This window comes from Pseudonaja textilis, chromosome 12 (assembly GCF_049901715.1).
Source record: "Pseudonaja textilis isolate UNSWEBS1 chromosome 12, rPseTex1.2, whole genome shotgun sequence".
Taxonomy (NCBI): domain Eukaryota; kingdom Metazoa; phylum Chordata; class Lepidosauria; order Squamata; family Elapidae; genus Pseudonaja; species Pseudonaja textilis.
In genome coordinates, this window is record NC_142001.1 from 20858924 (window position 1) to 20876158 (window position 17235).

Sequence of the window (17235 nt, forward strand, 5' to 3'; positions counted from 1 at the left end):
TCCTCAGGATTTCCAAGAAAGCAGAAGAACATCTGTGGAGACTCTCCGTCCTCCAGATCATAGTTGTCCCAAAGGGGCCTTTTCCAAGAGGCAGCTGGACGTTCCTTTGTTTTTTTCCTTGAAGACGCTTTGCTTCTCATCCAAGGAACCTCTTCAGTTCAGTCAAGAAGCTCTTGGATGAAAAGGCTTCAGGAAAAACAAGGAACTCCAGCTTCCGAAAGGCCCTTTGGGACAGCAGAAGAACGCACCCCAAGGAATGGCCTCTGGAAACGGCGCTGGGCGGAGGTTGTGAGAACGTGTCGGCTTCTGCAGAACGGAGGAAACCAGGAGGTCGAAGAGACAGCAGGTTGTGGAAGCGGACCAGAAGTTCACAATAGCGCTTCTGTTTTTCTCAGCTTTGGATCAACGAAATCTGGGCAAAAGTTTTTCCAAGAAATGTTATATCTGGGAAATCCCAAACTAGGATTTGGTCACGTGATACTTGGACTTCTTCTGCTACACGTGGCATAAACAACTTCTGTCCTGGCTGGGGGGTGTTTTTCCTTCTTCATCCCATTGTTTATCTAAACTACTTTGAGGATGATGCTTTTGATTATGGGAAATGCCCATAATTTTGAATACGGAAAATTGCTGCATTTACCTTTGCGTTTTGCAATCAAGCTGTATTACTCCAGCCAATGCTATTAATGGGAGTGATCCTGAAGACGCAGAGCCTGTTCTGCAGCACTTTCAGCCAAGGAGAAAGACAATCCAGGGCTGACTTCATTCCCTGAGACTATTATTTCACCTGCAGAGCTTTCAGCAATCTCACATCTTTATATTCCAATTGGCAATTGTGCTTGCGGGGGGGGGTTACCCCACAGACATACCACCCCCACCCCCAGCCAGGCTGGCTGTAGTCCAGACCTCCTGCCGAACCCCCGATTCAGGAATGTGGGCTGAGAACACGGATGGAGTTAAGCCGGCTTTTCTTGGCCAGGTGGGTTCATGCCAGCTTTGCAAAAGAGAGACCCCTCGGCCCAGAGGCTGGAGTAGGAGGCGGCCATGGGGGAGAGGGGAGGGAGGAAGCAGCAGAGGACTGAACCAAGGGAGGGAAGGGGGGACGGACTTTGAGACAGGCCGGAGGGAGCCCTCTTGAAAAGGGGGACTCAAGTTTCAAGGCAATTCCAGAAATTGGGGGGAGGAACCCAAACCCCAGACCTCGTTCGGTGGTCTTTTTCAGGCTAGCTGATGGGAATTCTGAGAGTTGGAAGCCCACAAGCCTGAAATGCGCCAAGTTTGGAGACCCCTGGCTTAGACCAGGAGTAAGGATCTCCCACCCCCACCAAGGGAGGGAGCTCTTTCATGCCCCCTCCAGGAGAATGCAAATCCCATCCAGCCACCGTGGAGCTGAGATCTTGGACAACACAAAATCCTTTTAACTTTCCAAATCTGAATTCCAAAGATGGCTCCTCTAATTGGAAAGTGTAGTGCGCCCCCTAGTGGCACACAACAACTTTTGGCCTTGTTCTTTTCTCTTGAATTTATTCCGTTAAATTCTTTTACTCGCGGTATAACTAGCTGCCAGTTTTGATTTTTTGGACTTCACTGTTGGGAAGGCTTTGTTAAGGTTCTTTGCCCCTCCATCCAACAGGTAGACTTCGGGTTTAGCTGTTGGGTGAATCTAGGCATTGTGTGAATGAATCGGGGTTCGAGGCAAACCATGTTGTCCCAAGCCTATCCCTGTTATGATGCCAAGTGTAGTTTAAGTGGCTGTGTGGATGTCAACAGTGGCAGAAAGGAAGGGATGAAATGAGGTTATTCACATTCCATTTATATCCGGGGTGTCCAACCTTGGCAACTTTTAAGACCTGCGGACTTCAATTCCCAGAATTCAACAGCCAGCATTGCTGGGGAGTTCTGGGAATTGAAGTCCACAGGTCTTTAAAGTTAGACGCCCCTGCTTTGTATTCTGTTTAATGACCCAAAGAAGATTTCAACCGGTCGACAGAGTGGCAGGAATATTAGCAGGAAGAAGCAGAAGGTTTTAATGGAAAGATATCCAAGACTTTCTCTCTCGAAACCAGGATTCCAAGCCAAAGTTGAGTTTCACAGAGGTTTTGCGAAAGAAATCCAGGTGCCAGGTTTATAAACCATTTTTATTTCATCATCAACTGCTTGGCCACCATAATCCAATGCTGTGAATATGTAACAAGATGATCTCAGGGGTAGCTAACAGCTTGCTAAAGCCAGAATATACTTGCTCCTATAGATAAAAGCCTTTTCTTTGGTGATAACGTTTTCCTTTTATTTATAAAAAATACTTCCTTTAATCTCGGCACATTCTGCTCTTCAAGTTACTAGTCCCTGCCTTTTGCAGAACGGGCCCGGTCTCACCTGTGGCACCCTTTTCACACAGTTTGTAGCAAACAGCTCACGTCAACTAAATTTTTTTTTTTAAAAAAAAAATTGGTTTCCATGCAGTTTTTGGAAAAAACAAAACTTAAAAAAAAAGTACGTCTAGGCAAAATACAAAAGAAAACCAAGGCAACACATAAAAATTGCATCAATTCGATTCTCTGGGTTCAGTGAAGTTGAGGCAAAGCGGTAACCTTTGGAGATGGAACCTCGCGTAAAAACGAGTAACGTGGAAATAAAAAACTGGCACAAAGGAAAACCTGCTGCGCTTTTGCTGGGAAAGGGAAGTGACAACACAGTTGTGTTGTGAAGGCAAATGAAAGCAGCACCATCAGGAGACTGGAGGAAGACGGAGCTTGGCAGCCCTCGAGCGTCGCCCACTTGAACCCGGCCCAGGTGCCAGAGCACCACAAGGAGCAGCTGGGCCCCAAATTCCGCTTCCCCAAATGGGAAACTCACACTGAACCATCAGAACCAAACCAGGTTTCTAGTCCTTCGGGAGGCGGATTGCAAGTGAGAGGCTGTTGGGTGTCCCTCTCGGTGACCAAATCGTGAAGAACGGAGTGCGCCAAATTCACTTCCGCGGCAGGATAAAACCTGCCAAATAAGAGCCTTGATGCCTTCTTGCCTAACTTGGCATGGTTTCTACTAAGTGGTTTTTGTTTCTGTTTCCTTTAAAAGTGTGGCTTTAAAAAAGGGGCTACTGCATTTGCACCCATGACCAAAAGGCAGGTTAAATTAAAAAAAGAAAAAAGAACAAACTTAAGCCCATCTCAAATCTTTGAACCACTAGAAACTTCTATTTTCTTTTTTAAAAGGAAACTTCCTTTCCTTTCCTTCTTCCTTTCAGGACAGGAGAGTCAGATGGGGGCCTTAGGGCCAACCCCATGACTGGCAACCCTCCCGAAAACGGCCCCTCTGGACGAGGAAAGAAAGCTTTGGTCGGTGTGCCGGCCACCGACATGAGTGTGGATTGTTCCCTTGGGCACTTGAGGAGATGCAACCTTGAAATTTCTGGGGAAGGGAGGGAGGGGGGGAGGGAGGGAGGGAGGTGGCTGGATGGGTTCCCCTCCCCTCTCCGAGGCCTCTCCGAGTCCTTGAGCCAAAGAGAGTGCCCCTCCCCGTTCTGGAAGTGGAGCTGAGCCCTTCAGTCGGGCATCTGTGCTGGGGTGGGGAGGGGGCAGGCTGGGGGTCTTTGCTCTTTAAACGCGCTTCAGCCCTCGGCCCATCAGGCAGGCAAACACGGTCATCACCATCTTGGGCTTCACCTCGACCACGTCATCTGGCAGGGCATAGACGCGGGCGCCGATCCTCCTGGCCATGGAGACGGCGTACCTAAGGCAGGAAAGAGGGGCGGGTTTGGATTTGGCAAGAGATCTGCATGCCCCCCCCCAGCAGAGGCGGCCCTGAACCCCTCAAACTCCCATGGGGGTAGATGGAGCAGGATGGGTTAACCTGCCCCCGGAGCCCTGGCAAAGGACATGCAGGCGAGGGAGTCCGGCTGGCTTCGCTTGAACTGCAAACGGGCGAGCCCAGCTCTGATGGCTTGCCAGCCACGTCTTGGGCATGACCCCTGACAACGCCTTCCTCCACAGCCTGAGGTTAAACATGCCTGAGATGTGTTTGAACATGAGTAGCAGCTCGGGTTGGTGGTTGCGCTGTTGCTCTGAGCTTGGCCGTTTGGTTGCAAACATTTCGTCACCATTCGAGGAGACGTTGTCAGTGGTGCTTTGAATGGCGCTCGCCTGTCAGGACACAGGTCTTTAAATAGCTTTTTATGGGACTCTTTTTATTGATCTGTGTGATGTATATCAGATGCTTCTGAGTCATGGCCTGGTTTCGGAACCAGTCATTCAAACAGTCCAAAACCAGACTCAGAACCACCCAAACTAACTACACTAATTTACATCACACAGACAGTACTTAAAACCAAAGGCCTCAGTAACAACAACAGCCAATCAACAATCAGATAACAGATAATCAGAGTTGGAAGGGACCTTGCAGGACATCTAGTCCAACCCCCTGGGGCCCAAGTAGGAGACCCTTCCCCATTTCTGACAGATTGCCGTTCAGTCTCTTCTTCGAAGCTTCCAGGGAAGGAGCTCCCACAACTTCTGAAGGCAACTTCTGTTCCGTCCATTGATTGTTCTCCCGGTCAAAAAATTCCTTCTTATTTCCAGATTGAATCTCTCCTTGTTCAGTTTCCATCCATTGTTCCTTGTCTGGCCTTCAGTGGCTTTGGAGAATAGCTTGACCCCTTCCTCCTCTCTGGGGCAGCCCCTCAAATATTGGAAGGCTGCTATCGTGTCCCAATATTTGAGGGGCTGCCCCAGAGAGGAGGATGGGGTCAAGCTATTTTCCAAAGAGGAGAGATTCAACCTGGAAATAAGGAGGGATTTTCTGACCGCGGGGTAATCAGACCTTGACTCAGAAGTAACAAACAACACCCACACTAATTTGCATCACACAAAAAGGGGATTTAAAGACCTGTGTTCTGACAGACGAGCGCAGTTCAAAGCGCCCGGACGGCGTCTCCTCAAACGGTGTCGGAGCCTCCACAACCAAAACTGCCAAGCTCGGAGTTCAGACTCACAGCCCTCCCCCTCCCATTAAATGTGCCGCCTGAACCAGCCGCGCCCCAGAGGAAGAAGGCTGAAAGGACAACCAAGCCGGGCCTCTCACGTGGCATTGCTGTGTTTGTCTTCCTCGGAGAGATCGCCTGTCTTCACAAGGTCGTAATTTATGCAGCCGGGTTGAATAGCATCGATTAAATCCACCACGGCCAGGCTGCTGCTGATACTTTTGTCCTGGAGAGGAAAATGAGGATCACATCAATGAAAAGGGTGGACGCATCCGATGAACACCCCCCCATTTTAAAGTGGAGGTGGGCAAGGACATGGCGGACTCCGGTCTCTGGAGAAGGACTGGTCAGGTGGTGACGGGTCTGGTGCACTTGGAGCAGGGCTCCCATTTGTGGTGTTCTTAGGGTTTGTGCCAAACCCAACCAACACCTTTTTCTACCAGCAAAGATATATCAAGCTGTTTCCTGGTGGTGTCCAGGGTAAATTTTTCAACAATGCCCGATAATGCTTTCTGGAGACAAGACAGCTATCTAAAGATGGCCAGGAAAGTTATTACTGTAAATGGACAGAAAACTCAGTATTATTTTATTGAAAACTCCTTGGTTTTCAGATGCTCAGTAAGCCTTTAAAAATCCAGCTGCTGGAGTTGGGGGGGGGCAATGGACACTTTAATAGGGCCTGCTCTCTAAGGAGCAACATCCGTCCATTTTCCCAATTTACTCCTCCAGCTGCTCCCGGGCACAAATTGGCCTTTTTGTGACAACAAGACCTAAATTACCCACCTTAAAACTCTGAATAGAACTGGATTTCCCAGCTTCTTTCAAGGTCGTGTTCACCCAATTTACAATGATGTCATCATTGATTTTCTGACCATCTCCAAGGTCCTGCAGAACATTCAGAGTGTACCTGGGCAAAGGAAAAATTACAGAAAAGTTACTCAGCGCACGGAACCTGGGGGAACCTCTAGGCGTGTTGGGACCCCTAGAAATGTCGGTCTTTTGTGGGGAGCCTCCAAGGACCTGGACTAAGTGGCATGGTTGCCTGGATACCTTCTCATCAACTGCCAGACTAAAGCCAGGGTGAGGGTCGGGTTCCCATCGTTGAGATCCTGCCCACCAATGCCAACCAACGAAAACTTGGCTGGGTGCTTTCCTAGATCGACGGCATAATTGCAGTTTTCCAGCTGTTTGGTGAGACAGAAGGAGATTGGAGGACAGAGAGAAAGGGAGGGAGGGAGGGAGGGAGAGGGGGAGAGAACCGTTAAGTCTTGCTGGGGGGGTCATGAAGTTGCTTTACACCTTAGTGGTCTTCTTTTCATCCCTCCTTGCCAGAAGGCCTTGGCGCTAGAAATGCCCCAAAGCTGGTCTTTTCCATAAGCCAAGCAGGGGCTTCTTTGCCCCGGATGAGTGGAAGAGGCGGGAAGAAGGGGCATCAGCTATCAGCACCCAGGGCTCCTTTAACAACATGGGCTAAAGCAACAGGATTTCCCTGAACGAAAAATGGGGACTTTAGAAACAACCCGGCTCCAGCACCTTCTTCATGTTGGCCCCAAGTTTCGGGTACGGGGGTCTGTTGACTTTGCTCCAGTCTACAGGAACTTTGATCTTCTCGTAAAGCTGTAAAATCACCAGGGCGTCTTGCAGGTCCCTGAAACAGGAGACAGAAATCTGCTCACTGAGAAGTTTAGTTTCTGAGAGCAAAAAAAGGACCAGACGGAGGGGATCCTGGTCCTGCCAGCCAGGCCTCCTGAAAGAAAGCCGGACTTACCCGTAGAGATGATTGACATGAGGGTTTACGCCGAGAGAATTCATCCAGTTGCGGAACGTCCGTTCTTCGCGGGTTTCACCTAAGATACAAAGAGATGCCATTGAAGGAATCTGCCTTGGCTTCTCTACGCATAGACAACACCACAGACACAAAACTAAAGCAAATGTCCTAAAAATGCTAAAACAAGAAAGCAGAAGAAGTCTTCAGTACACAAAGATGCAAAGACAGCTTCCTTCCTTCCTTCCTTCCTTCCTTCCTTCCTTCCTTCCTTCCTTCCTTCCTCCTCCTCCTCTCTCTCACCTACCCTCCCATTAACCACACAGAAGGAGAAACTTCTCACCTTCCAGCAAGGTCCAATCAATGTCTTGGTTTTCAGGCTTGGTGAGGGCGGGGTACTTGTTGAACAAGTTGGCCACAAAGGCCAAGTTCAGCTTGGGGTTGCCGCTCACCACATCTGCCGGGGTAACAAACTGCCGACAGCCCAGTCTATCCGCTTGCTGGAGCATGGACTCGGCCCTCTTGAGGTCATCTTTCTCCTACAGGGAAGGAAGGCACAGATGGTAGGTACTTTCTGACATTGGGTTTGATGAAGCCACTCCTTTGGGAGGCAGGCTCTGAGACCTGGAAGACCTCAAGGTCCACGGGGATATGAAGATGACAGCCATGATCAAGCTCTGAGGCTGCCCTCTTGATTTCTTTTTAGGGTTCCCCGCTTTGGGATGTTCTTCACCGAAGACGTTCCCGGTGAAGAGAACCGTTATAGACTAGCATGGACCTCCTTCTACAAGGTCTTCAAATAAAGAATTAAATGCATTTTGACAGTGAAAATCAGCCAGAGTGTCCCTTGTAAAGGGTTCCCAAGTGTTGCTTGATGGAGTGAATGCTTTAAACCAGGAGACAATGAGAGAACATGGCTAAATATGGCTAAATTCAACATTATATTTGTCTGTGAAATATGGCTCAACGCATCTCTCCCTGACTCCATTATCACAGTAAGAGACTATCATGTTTACCGATCAGATCGTGAAATTCGTAGAGGAGGTGGTGTTGCTATCTTCTATAAAAAGTCCTTACATCTAAAACATGGGAGGAATCCTCTAATAACCACAAATAAGCCCCCCGGCATCACTGGGTGGGAAATACAGCTTCTGTTGATAGGATTAGTAGAATGGTAGTTGCAAGGTTCCCAGCAGGCCACCAAGGCCCATACTCACATTGAAGCCTGACATGTTGATGTTGATTTGTGGTTCTCCTTCCTTCTGTCCTTTGGGTGAAATTTGGTTGAGGAGATGGAAGTAGGCCCTGGAGTCCTGGAGGAGGCAGAACCAGACAAAAGGTATTAGGGCAGGGTCTTTCAACTTTGAGGTGGGTGGACTTCAGCTCCCAGAATTCCCCAGCCAGCCTGAGGTGGAGAAAGGCTGCATTAGAAGCAGCTGAGGTTGTTTTTCAACCCCATGTTATGAATCAATCCCAGGTGATATACTATGCTAATCAGAAGTAGGAAGGGTTCCTGTACCTTGACGGAGTTATGGAAGTCAGAAAGCTTGCAAAATCAAAAGAGAAAAAGGCCAAAGGAGAGACAGAACAAGAAAGAGAAAGGAAGTCCGGACAGCATAGGAGAGAAGAGAATTAAGAAGGTTAGGTGGACAATAATCTGGACTGAGAGAAGGCTAAGGATGCAAGTCACTTAATCTAGAGCAAACTCCCCGGAAGAGCATTCAACTCTGAGCCCCTCTTCCCAAACGGAGGAGGTGCATGGACCTACGCCCACCAAGACCTCCAGTACCTTTATCTCGGAGCTGAAATTGTTGATCTTGTGCCACCCAGCGCTCTCCAGGTGGTAGTTGGCCCATCGCAGGAGAAGCTCTTCTGGGGACAACTTCATGAGGTCCTCCAAAGACTCTCCATCACACAGCAAGGCAGCCAATGCTGAAAAGGGGAGAGAGGGGAGTCTCACTGCAGGCCCCCAATTCCTGGTTCACCCTCCCCAACCCAAGGAACACACTTCGTTTGCCTCTTCAGCAGATGGGAAACCTCGTGTGGCCCAAGAGGTCCTGGAGAGGTCTCTTCATTTCATCCCCACAATTGCAAAAGGCTGGGCTGAGGCTGAGAGGGCAACTGGTCCAAAGTCACCCATAGGTCTGCAGGGCCAAGGGTGGATTTGGTCCTGCCCCAAGCCTTTGGCCACAACAGCAGGCTGGCTCTCAAAACAGAGAAACCAATTTAACGCTAAGCGGTTTATTAGAATTCTTAATCCTTAGATTTGATGATCTCTTGACTTTATTTACAAGGGAAGCAAATTAATGGCTGAGGGTTAAGTCCTCGGCAGATGCTTTTCTTTCTTTTCTTTTATTATGCTGGACTATGAAACCAAAATAAGGTCAAATAAGGGTTTTAATTTATGAGAAGTGTAAACCAAGTATTCAATGTGGCCAAGAGAGACTATTGGAATTCTAAGAGGGCGGGAGAAAACTTCTCCGGCCAAAAGCTTCGCCTTCGGAAAACAACATTTGTAATTTTATTCTTATGTAGAAAGAAATGAGATACTGTACACTTCCAAACTAGCCCATTTAGGAGGTCCTTCGGCTTAACTGACAGTTAGATATCTATTCAGACCAGGGGTCTCCAACCTTGGCAACTTTAAGCCTGGAGGACTTCAACTCCCAGGATTCTGGGAGTTGAAGGCCACCAGGCTTAAAGTTGCCAAGGTTGGAGACCCCTGATTTAGACCAATGCTTTTCAAATTTGGCAACTTTGGGTGGACTTCAGATCCCAGAATTCCCCGTGCTGGCTAGGGGATTCTGGGGGTTGAAGTTTCCACACCTCTTAAAGTTGCCAACTTTGAGAAATACCAATATGGGCGTCCTGCAGGCAAATCCCACCCCTTGCACAGCGCTTAAATAAAATGTTACGCCCGCCTCTCTTATCATCCTGTTACTCATTTATCCCGTCCTACAACTCTTCCCCCATCCAAGGCTAGTCCAGCCATGCTCCAACCCATTCAGTGCCCTCTACAGCCCACAGGGGGGATGGGCCCCGTTGCACAGCCACTGGCAATTGAAGCAACCTCCCAGCAGAGGCCAGGTGGACTTCTCTTACCTTCGTTTTTGCTGAGTTCAATATCAGCAAACAAGCCAATCTTGATAATCTGCCAGAGAAGGCCGAGGACCAGGTGGGGTTTTCCTTCCCTTAAATCCTCCGCCCCGATGTTGACCACGTGGCACCCAATGGCAGAAGCAGAATTCAGAGCCAAATTCAGGTTCTCCTGCAAACGGAGGAGGCTTTTAATAGGAAGTCATCTGCAGTCGTGAGGCTATGAGATTCAGCTCAGGTCAGGATGTGATGCCTACAGTGGCCCTGAACCTGTCCCACACTCTCACCCCCCGATGAAGGGCATTACACAAATACTCCTCAAAACCAAAATATTTTAAATGCCCTGCCCGGCCAACCTTGAACAGAGAGATAGCAAGCTGCAAACAACAAAGAAATGTGTGGCTTTCTCACTGCCAGGGCAAGATAAGGCTTGAGCCGCCCGGCAACTGATCAAGGAGGGAAGCGAAGAGAGAAAAGAAAAAGACGGAAGAGGAAAGAAAGGAGGAGGAGGAGGAAAGAGAAAGAGAAGGGAAAGAGGGAGGTGGGGGAAGAGAAGCCAGAAGAGGAGGAGAGAGTAGAGAATCTAATTGAAAAGCTCCTGATCGTATCCACACTTGAATGGATGCCAAATGCGGCCTTGGTTTATCGTCCTCTTTGATTGCAATGAATATTTACTGAGCAGCATCTCCTCGGTTGGGAAAAGGTTCTGCTTTCAACGTCCAACAAAGAGGCAGCACAAAACCCTCTTTTAATAATTAAAAGCAAACAAAATCCATCCCTTCTCCTAGCCGCCCCCTTGGAAGGCGAACAAATCCAGCATTATTTAAGCTGTGGGGAGAGGAGACCTGGGGCACAACGGACCCCCACCTGAATTATGAATGGGGTAAGCTTCTTCTTGTTGATGGCCCGTTCATCAATGGTGTCAGGAACGGAGAGGTTGATCATCTTACTGCAGGGAAACAAGAAGGAAAACGGACACCCAGCCGGGAATCCCGGCGGTTAGAGAGAAGGGAGAATAGCCTGCCCCTTGGCGGGGGCTTCTCCTGCCCACCCCCACTGCCATGGGCCATCACCGCAGAGCAGGAGACTCACCACAAGACGATCCCGTCCCCAACGGCTTTGAAGAGGTCATCCGTGTTTGGGTTCATGGGAATGACATGCCTGCAATCCGGGTCATTTTCCAAAGCTTTGTTGATCCAGTTCACAAAGGCGTATTTCTCCTCCTCTGAAGTAGAGAGAAGCTCTGAGATTAACGCTCATCAGGTGGGAGAACCCATCAGCGCTGCAGCTCAAAGGCCCCCACTGGCACCCTGGGGGTGGGGGGTGGGGGCGAGAGTAGGGTGGGACGGGGTACAACAGTTTGCCAAGGGAAGAGAGTAGACATGAGACCTGATGCCAGTTCTCCCCTTGAAGTTGGAACGGTGGGGTTGGCAGTGCAACGCCGGGTCCTCCGTCTTACCCTTCCCGATCAATGCTGCATTCAATACAGATAGTCCTCAACTGAGGCCCACAATTGGAACGGAAGTGGGCGGGGTTTTGGCCAGAAACGATTACAACTTTGAACCATAGTTCAACAAATGTCATAAGTTGAGGACTACCTGTATTAGAAAAATACAGACCCTAAAAGATAAAGAGGCATTGACACACTATATAGTCTGGGATGCATGGCTTAAGAATAAAAAGAAATCAAGGTAGTGATTAAGTAAAGAATAGGAATATATACACACACACACACATATACACATACATACGCTTACTGTAGTGCAAATGGAAATTCATGATGAGAATATGTGATATAAATTTTTAATAAGAATAAGGAAAAGAATTGTAATGCAATAAGAAAGTGTGTATAGAAATAAGACGAGGAAATGTAAACGATGTCTTGATGTTGACACAATTGTGTATATAATTTTATGTTTTTAAAACCTTTGAAAATTGAATAAAGTTATTTTTTTAAAAAAAAAATATCCTGAGACGGACGTTGCCCCTGCTTTAGATCACGCAAGAGCCAGGCCTAATGGCTACGGGGACATGGAGTCTGTCGAGGAAGGTGGAGAAGAAATCCAACGGGCTTAGCCCTTGGGACTGTGGTGCGGCCTACAGAAGAGGTTGGGCAGCTGTGAGAACTGCGGGGCAGCTGTTGGAAGGGCAGAATAGAGCCGGTCACGGGCGTGACAGGGCCAGGAGGGGAGATGACGCTCCCAGGCAGCAGCACCTGAGTACGAGTGTTGGGTGCCTTCGCTGGACAGCTCCGAAGTGCCCCCGATGGCACAGATGCCTTCCTTCCGGTTGATGGCTTTGCGGAAGGTCTTGGCCACGTCGCTGCTCTTCACCTCTTGGAAGATCTGCAAGGGTAAATGTGTCACGATTATTTCAGGCACTTGTGGAAGCATCTGAAGATGGACGGGCTAAGGCCCAAGAAGGTTTGGGGTCTGGCTTCAAAGCCTACCTAGCCGGGATCTAGTAGAATCCTGGGATACAACCTAGAGTAAGGTCTGGGAGAGAAGAGAGGATGAGCTGGGCAGCAGCAAGGGAGTCCCACACCCATCCTGAGGACGCTCTGAGGAACTAGGGAGCAGCCGTCCAACCTGTGAGGGGCTGCCGCAAAGAAGAAGAGGGGCGGGGTCAACCTGTTCTCTAAAGGGCCGAACAAGAAGTAATGCATGGACACGAATCAAGGAGGCCCCCAACCCAGGAGTGAGGAGAATATGCCTGACAGTTAGAACAATTAATCTAATTAATTAATTAGATTAATTAATCAATTAATGATTTGCCTCTAGAAGTTGTGGGGGCTCCATCACTAGAGATGTTCTAGGAAAGTCTGGAGAGCTATTTGTCTGGGGTGCAAGGAGGTCACCTGCCTTGGGGAGCGGGGTTGGACTAGAAGACCTCCAAGGTCCCTTCCAACTCTTTTATTCTGTTATTCTTTGGGGGTTTCAGCAGCAGAGAAACCGGAGCCCAGAGGTGGAAACTTTTAGGAGGTCCCGCTTTAACCCACCGTAATTTAATTCTGAGGACCCTCTCATTTGCCGGCTCTGTTTTCCCTGCTCTGCTCCTTTCAACATTGTTCTGGTGCTTGGCAGGTTTTAGCTCTGCCCAGAAAACGGCTGAGGTGGGTGGTAGAATAACAGGGCGAATAAGCGCATGGAGGAAGGGCTGGAGGAAGGAAAGTTGGGTGGTCTCACGGGGGGGAAGCCGCTGGTTTGGGGGTGGGGGGAATCAGAGCCCCAAGACCAGGAGAGTCCCAGCCTTACGTAAACAAACTCTTCAAAGCTGATCTTTCCGTCTTTGTTCTTGTCTCCATCAGCCATGAGCCTCTGAATGATCTCTCGGACTTTGTATCCCGGGAGGGGGAGGTTGGCTTCCTTGAAGAGTTCGTGCAGCTCATAATCGCAGATGAAACCGTTGCTGTTGAGGTCTTCCAGGTGGGAGACAGAGAGAGAGAGTTGGGGGGGGGGAGAATCAGAGCAGGAACAAGGCAAGAGGTCTGAGCTCAAGCCCCCCTACTCCGACGCCCTACTGCGCGGGTCTCCAACCTGTGGACTATTTTGAGACGGGTTTTATGTGTGTGTGGTGGGGCTATATTATCCTTCTCTAGCTGTCAAAACAAGAGCCACATCCCAGCTGTTCACCCAGAGCAGAGGTCTCCAAACTTGGCCACTTTAAGACTCGTGGACTTCAACTCCCAGAATTCTCCAGCCAGCAAAGCGGAAGAGTTGAACAGGGAATTCTGGGAGTTGGAAGTCCACAAGTCTTAAAGTGGCCAAGTTTGGGGAGCCCTGATCCAGAGGATGTGAGAGAAATTGTACACAGGCTCCACCAGGATCCATTCCCTCTCAACAAATGGGGTGGGATTCAAATATTTTAACAACTGGTTCTGTGGGCGTGGCTTAGTTGGTGGCCGCGGCTTGGTAATCATGTGACTGGGTGGACGTGGCTTGGTGGTCATGTAATTGGCTGGGTGTGGCCAACTCAACATCCCTCACATTGAGGCACGCATCTCCTCGCCTGGCCTCTCATGACTGTGGGGATGCTGCAACAGTCGTAAGTGTGAAAAATGGTCATACGTCACTTTTTTCAGTGCCATTGTAACTTTGAATGGTGACTCCACACAAGCAAAGTACCAGCGAAGGAGGGGATATAAACTCCAGAGAAGTTCCAGAGACAGGAAGTCTAGTCCTACCAGAATGTAATAAGGGTTAACAGAGAGGCAATTTCTGTAAGCAACCCCAGAATGTTTCCTTCCTGCCTTCCTTACAGGATTAGCCCAGGAATTTCTTCTAACAAGTGGTTCTCCGAACTGCTTAGAATGTTAACAACCGGTTCTAGCAAATAGATGCAAACTGGTAGAATCCCAACCCTGGCCTGGCCCTTAAGAGCAGCATTTTGGTGAGTGGAGAGGGTCTATCACATGCACCCCAAACACAGTTTAGCGCTTGACTTAAACCTTGGTTGGAGCCCATTGGTAGTTCAACAGCTCAACATGTGACTGTGACAGATTTTATAACTTTTTTGGGGGGGGGAGGGGGACAACAGTTGTTAAGTCCACCATTGTATCCAATGAGCTTTTTTATTTTTTTATTTTGCTAAAAACTGGAAGTAAACTCTGGTTTCCATAAAACACATCATAAACCATAATCACGAGACCACAAGAGGCTGCAAATAGTCATAAACGTCAGCCTGCTGCTGAGCACTCAAAATGCAGTCATGTGACTGTGGGGGTGGGGGAACAGGGGGGGCAGCCTTTGGAACTTCAAAACGGGCTTGTTCTGGGGTGGTAACTTCAAATGGTCATTAAGTGATCAGTCATTAAGTCAAGGACAACCTGTACTGGAATCGGAGGAGGGAGCGTTATCTTTATCCAAATCAGAAATGAAATAAGTGTAATGGGTCAAAAAGTACTAAAAAATGTTTTATGGTTGCCAAATAAAAATTGAGGTTCTGGGAAATGGATCCAAGCCAAATGCATCCATCCTGAACAGACTAGAACCACTTACCAACTTTGGAAAAGGCCTCCCTGAGTTCTTCTAGCTCGTCTTTGGATATCTGTGTGGTGTTGGCCATTTTTGTGCATAAACACAACACCTAAAAAAGGAGGGAGAAGAGAGAAAGGGGGGGGATCAATAAATTAGGAACACAAATCCATATCCAATAAGATCCATTCATCCAAGAAAGCATCACCGGGCTCCTGATTTTCTTTGCTACAGTAAATCCTGAAATTCATCGGTGCTTTTTCTGGGTTCTGCTGACCACGGGGAAACCCCATTTTTAACACCTGCAACTGCTCGGACACTGAGGATCATCCAGGCCTTAAGCAAATACACAAACCCTGCAAATCGGGTTCCCAAGGCCCTAGCAAACACCCGGGCGGGGCTGCTGTGCGCGGGTTAATTCTCTCTCTTTCTGTCTACGCTGCCATAAAGAGGCCGGAGCTCTTGAGCAACCCACCTGCGGGGAGGCTGGATTGAGAACCGAAACTGTCCCAAGGCCAGGCTGGGGTTTCAGGGCTTGAGCTGAGAGGTCCCAGGTCCAGGTCCAGCCCACCTGGCTAAGCCACCTGGAGAAAACTCACACCCAGCGAGATGAAAAGTAAGCCCAGGGGGTGTCCGTGGCGCTTTCTGGCCAGGGAAGAGATGTTCAGCCACAGAGGGGTCAATGTCTGGAATCCTCTACCTGACTCTGGGGTTTCTTCCCCAAACCCCAAAAACTTTAACCTTAGACTGTCTCCTATTGACCTCACCCCTTTCCTAAGAGGTCTGTAGGGGGTGTGCATAAATGCAGCAACGTGCCTACCGTCCCTGTCCTATTGTTCCTTTTATTTTTCTTATCTGTACTCATTTCATGTATTCATAATTATGTTTATTCTTATACCTATTATCTTGTAAGCACTTGACAAATCAAATAACAAAATAAGTAAAAATAAATAAAAACTGCCTTGACCAATAAGCCCCATCCCATGGCGGAAGCTGCTGCCTGCCAGCAGGTTGGGTTGGGGGAAGCCCCCAGGGGAGGTTTCCCCCCAACTCACACACATTTTCCCCAGCTGCAAGCCATGCAGCGCAATGACGACGTTTGCAGCCCAGAGAATCATTGGCTCCGCCTGTCAGCTGGGTCTCCTTGTTGTGTGTGTGGGGGGGGGGGGTGGAGAAACTACCTGACATTCGCTCCCTTCCTTGAGCAGACAGGCTGATTCACCTCTGATCTGGAGCAATTCTGTTTTTCTATGGGGAATGTTCCTGTCCTTAGACCCATTTCCCTCTAGGTAAACAAGCGGGGGGGTTGAACCATCTCCTACTTTCTTGCAGCAGCAGCCTGCAGCCTGCAGCCCGAAGGGATGAGCCGTTTCCTTGTTTGCTAAATTCTCCCCGCGTCCCTATTTTATAGCCCCGGCTACACTATTGTGCTACACTCCACGCATCCCATTTTAAACGGCACTGACCCTCAGGTTGGCCCCAGTCTCAAATTTGGGGAAACGGAATAGGATTTGCCACTTGCAGGCCGCCAATCTGACCTCTCCTTGGCTGACAAGAAGGTTGTGTCTTTAAGCCTTCTTCGTGCCCTAATTAGTTCAGTGTTGCTTTTACTAGCAGGAGTAAACCCCGAGGTCAGGGAACGCCCAGGCAGGAGGACGATCTGGAGGAAGTCGCCAGCCTCCATGACATCAGCCTGACTCAGGCTGGGCCCACCAAGAGCCACGCCAGAAACTACAAGAGAGCCAAGACCGGGTCAACAGGCCGAGATCCATTTCCGCCTCCTGAAGGGCTCCACTCTTCCCCATCGGGGTTTGGGGTTTGGTACTCCAGGTAGCAGCCCTGCCAGGAGAGGGCAGAAACGGCCGTTCCTAGCCTCTTCTCTGCTTTGGGGACTTTCCCAGACTTGGGGTTTCTGGGGGAAGCTGTGATCTTTTATTGTGGGCCACAGAGCGGCATAGTTAACATTTGGAGGCTCCTGAGGAAGGTCAGCTTACAGGGCCTTGGAAGGTCTCTTGGGAAGAAGGTTCCAGGCTGGGAAGGAGCTGGCTTGGCTCGGACTTTCCCAGAAATCGAAGGAAAAGTGAACAGTGGAAGTGAAAGGGAGGATCTTGTCCATGCATTACTGGCTGGGGAATTCTGGGAGTTGAAATCCACCCATCTTCAAGTGGCCAAGGTTGGGAAACAATCAATCAATCAGAATAGAACTGGAAGGGACCTTGTAGGTCATCTAGTCCAGCCCAAGCAGGGGACCCTACACCATTTCTAACGGATGGGAGCCTCCAGGGATGAAGCTCCCACAGCTTCCAAAGGCAGCTTCTGTTTGGTCAAGAAACTTCTCCTTCGTTCCAGGCTGAATCTCTCCTTGTTTAGTTTCCACCTGCACCCTTCCTCCTGGTGCTTTGGCGATGACCCCCCCGCCTCCC

At 49.2% G+C, this 17235-nt stretch overlaps 1 protein-coding gene across 8 annotated transcripts in view; it reads right to left on the reverse strand.

Annotated features, from left to right (window-relative positions):
- Window positions 1–2120: 2120 nt before the first annotated feature.
- The window catches only part of PLS3 (plastin 3), a 31438-nt gene continuing 16323 nt past the window's right edge, over window positions 2121–17235 (reverse strand). For 5 of the 8 annotated variants that reach the window (XM_026716641.2, XM_087941194.1, XM_026716642.2 and 2 more), the window contains exons 2-16: window positions 14837–14924; window positions 13094–13257; window positions 12055–12184; window positions 10932–11064; window positions 10707–10788; window positions 9846–10011; window positions 8533–8675; window positions 7961–8056; window positions 7087–7282; window positions 6747–6825; window positions 6512–6626; window positions 6029–6162; window positions 5762–5885; window positions 5080–5204; window positions 2121–3732 (exon numbers count right to left, since the gene is read on the reverse strand). In XM_026716641.2, coding sequence (XP_026572426.1) covers window positions 3600–3732; window positions 5080–5204; window positions 5762–5885; window positions 6029–6162; window positions 6512–6626; window positions 6747–6825; window positions 7087–7282; window positions 7961–8056; window positions 8533–8675; window positions 9846–10011; window positions 10707–10788; window positions 10932–11064; window positions 12055–12184; window positions 13094–13257; window positions 14837–14903 — 1887 coding nt within the window. In that variant the 5' untranslated portion in view covers window positions 14904–14924 and the 3' untranslated portion in view covers window positions 2121–3599. Of the gene's footprint in view, window positions 3733–5079; window positions 5205–5761; window positions 5886–6028; window positions 6163–6511; window positions 6627–6746; window positions 6826–7086; window positions 7283–7960; window positions 8057–8262; window positions 8290–8532; window positions 8676–9845; window positions 10012–10706; window positions 10789–10931; window positions 11065–12054; window positions 12185–13093; window positions 13258–14836; window positions 14925–17235 lie in introns of all 8 variants that reach the window. The other 3 variants (XM_087941197.1, XM_087941193.1, XM_087941192.1) reach the window with 1 other exon arrangement.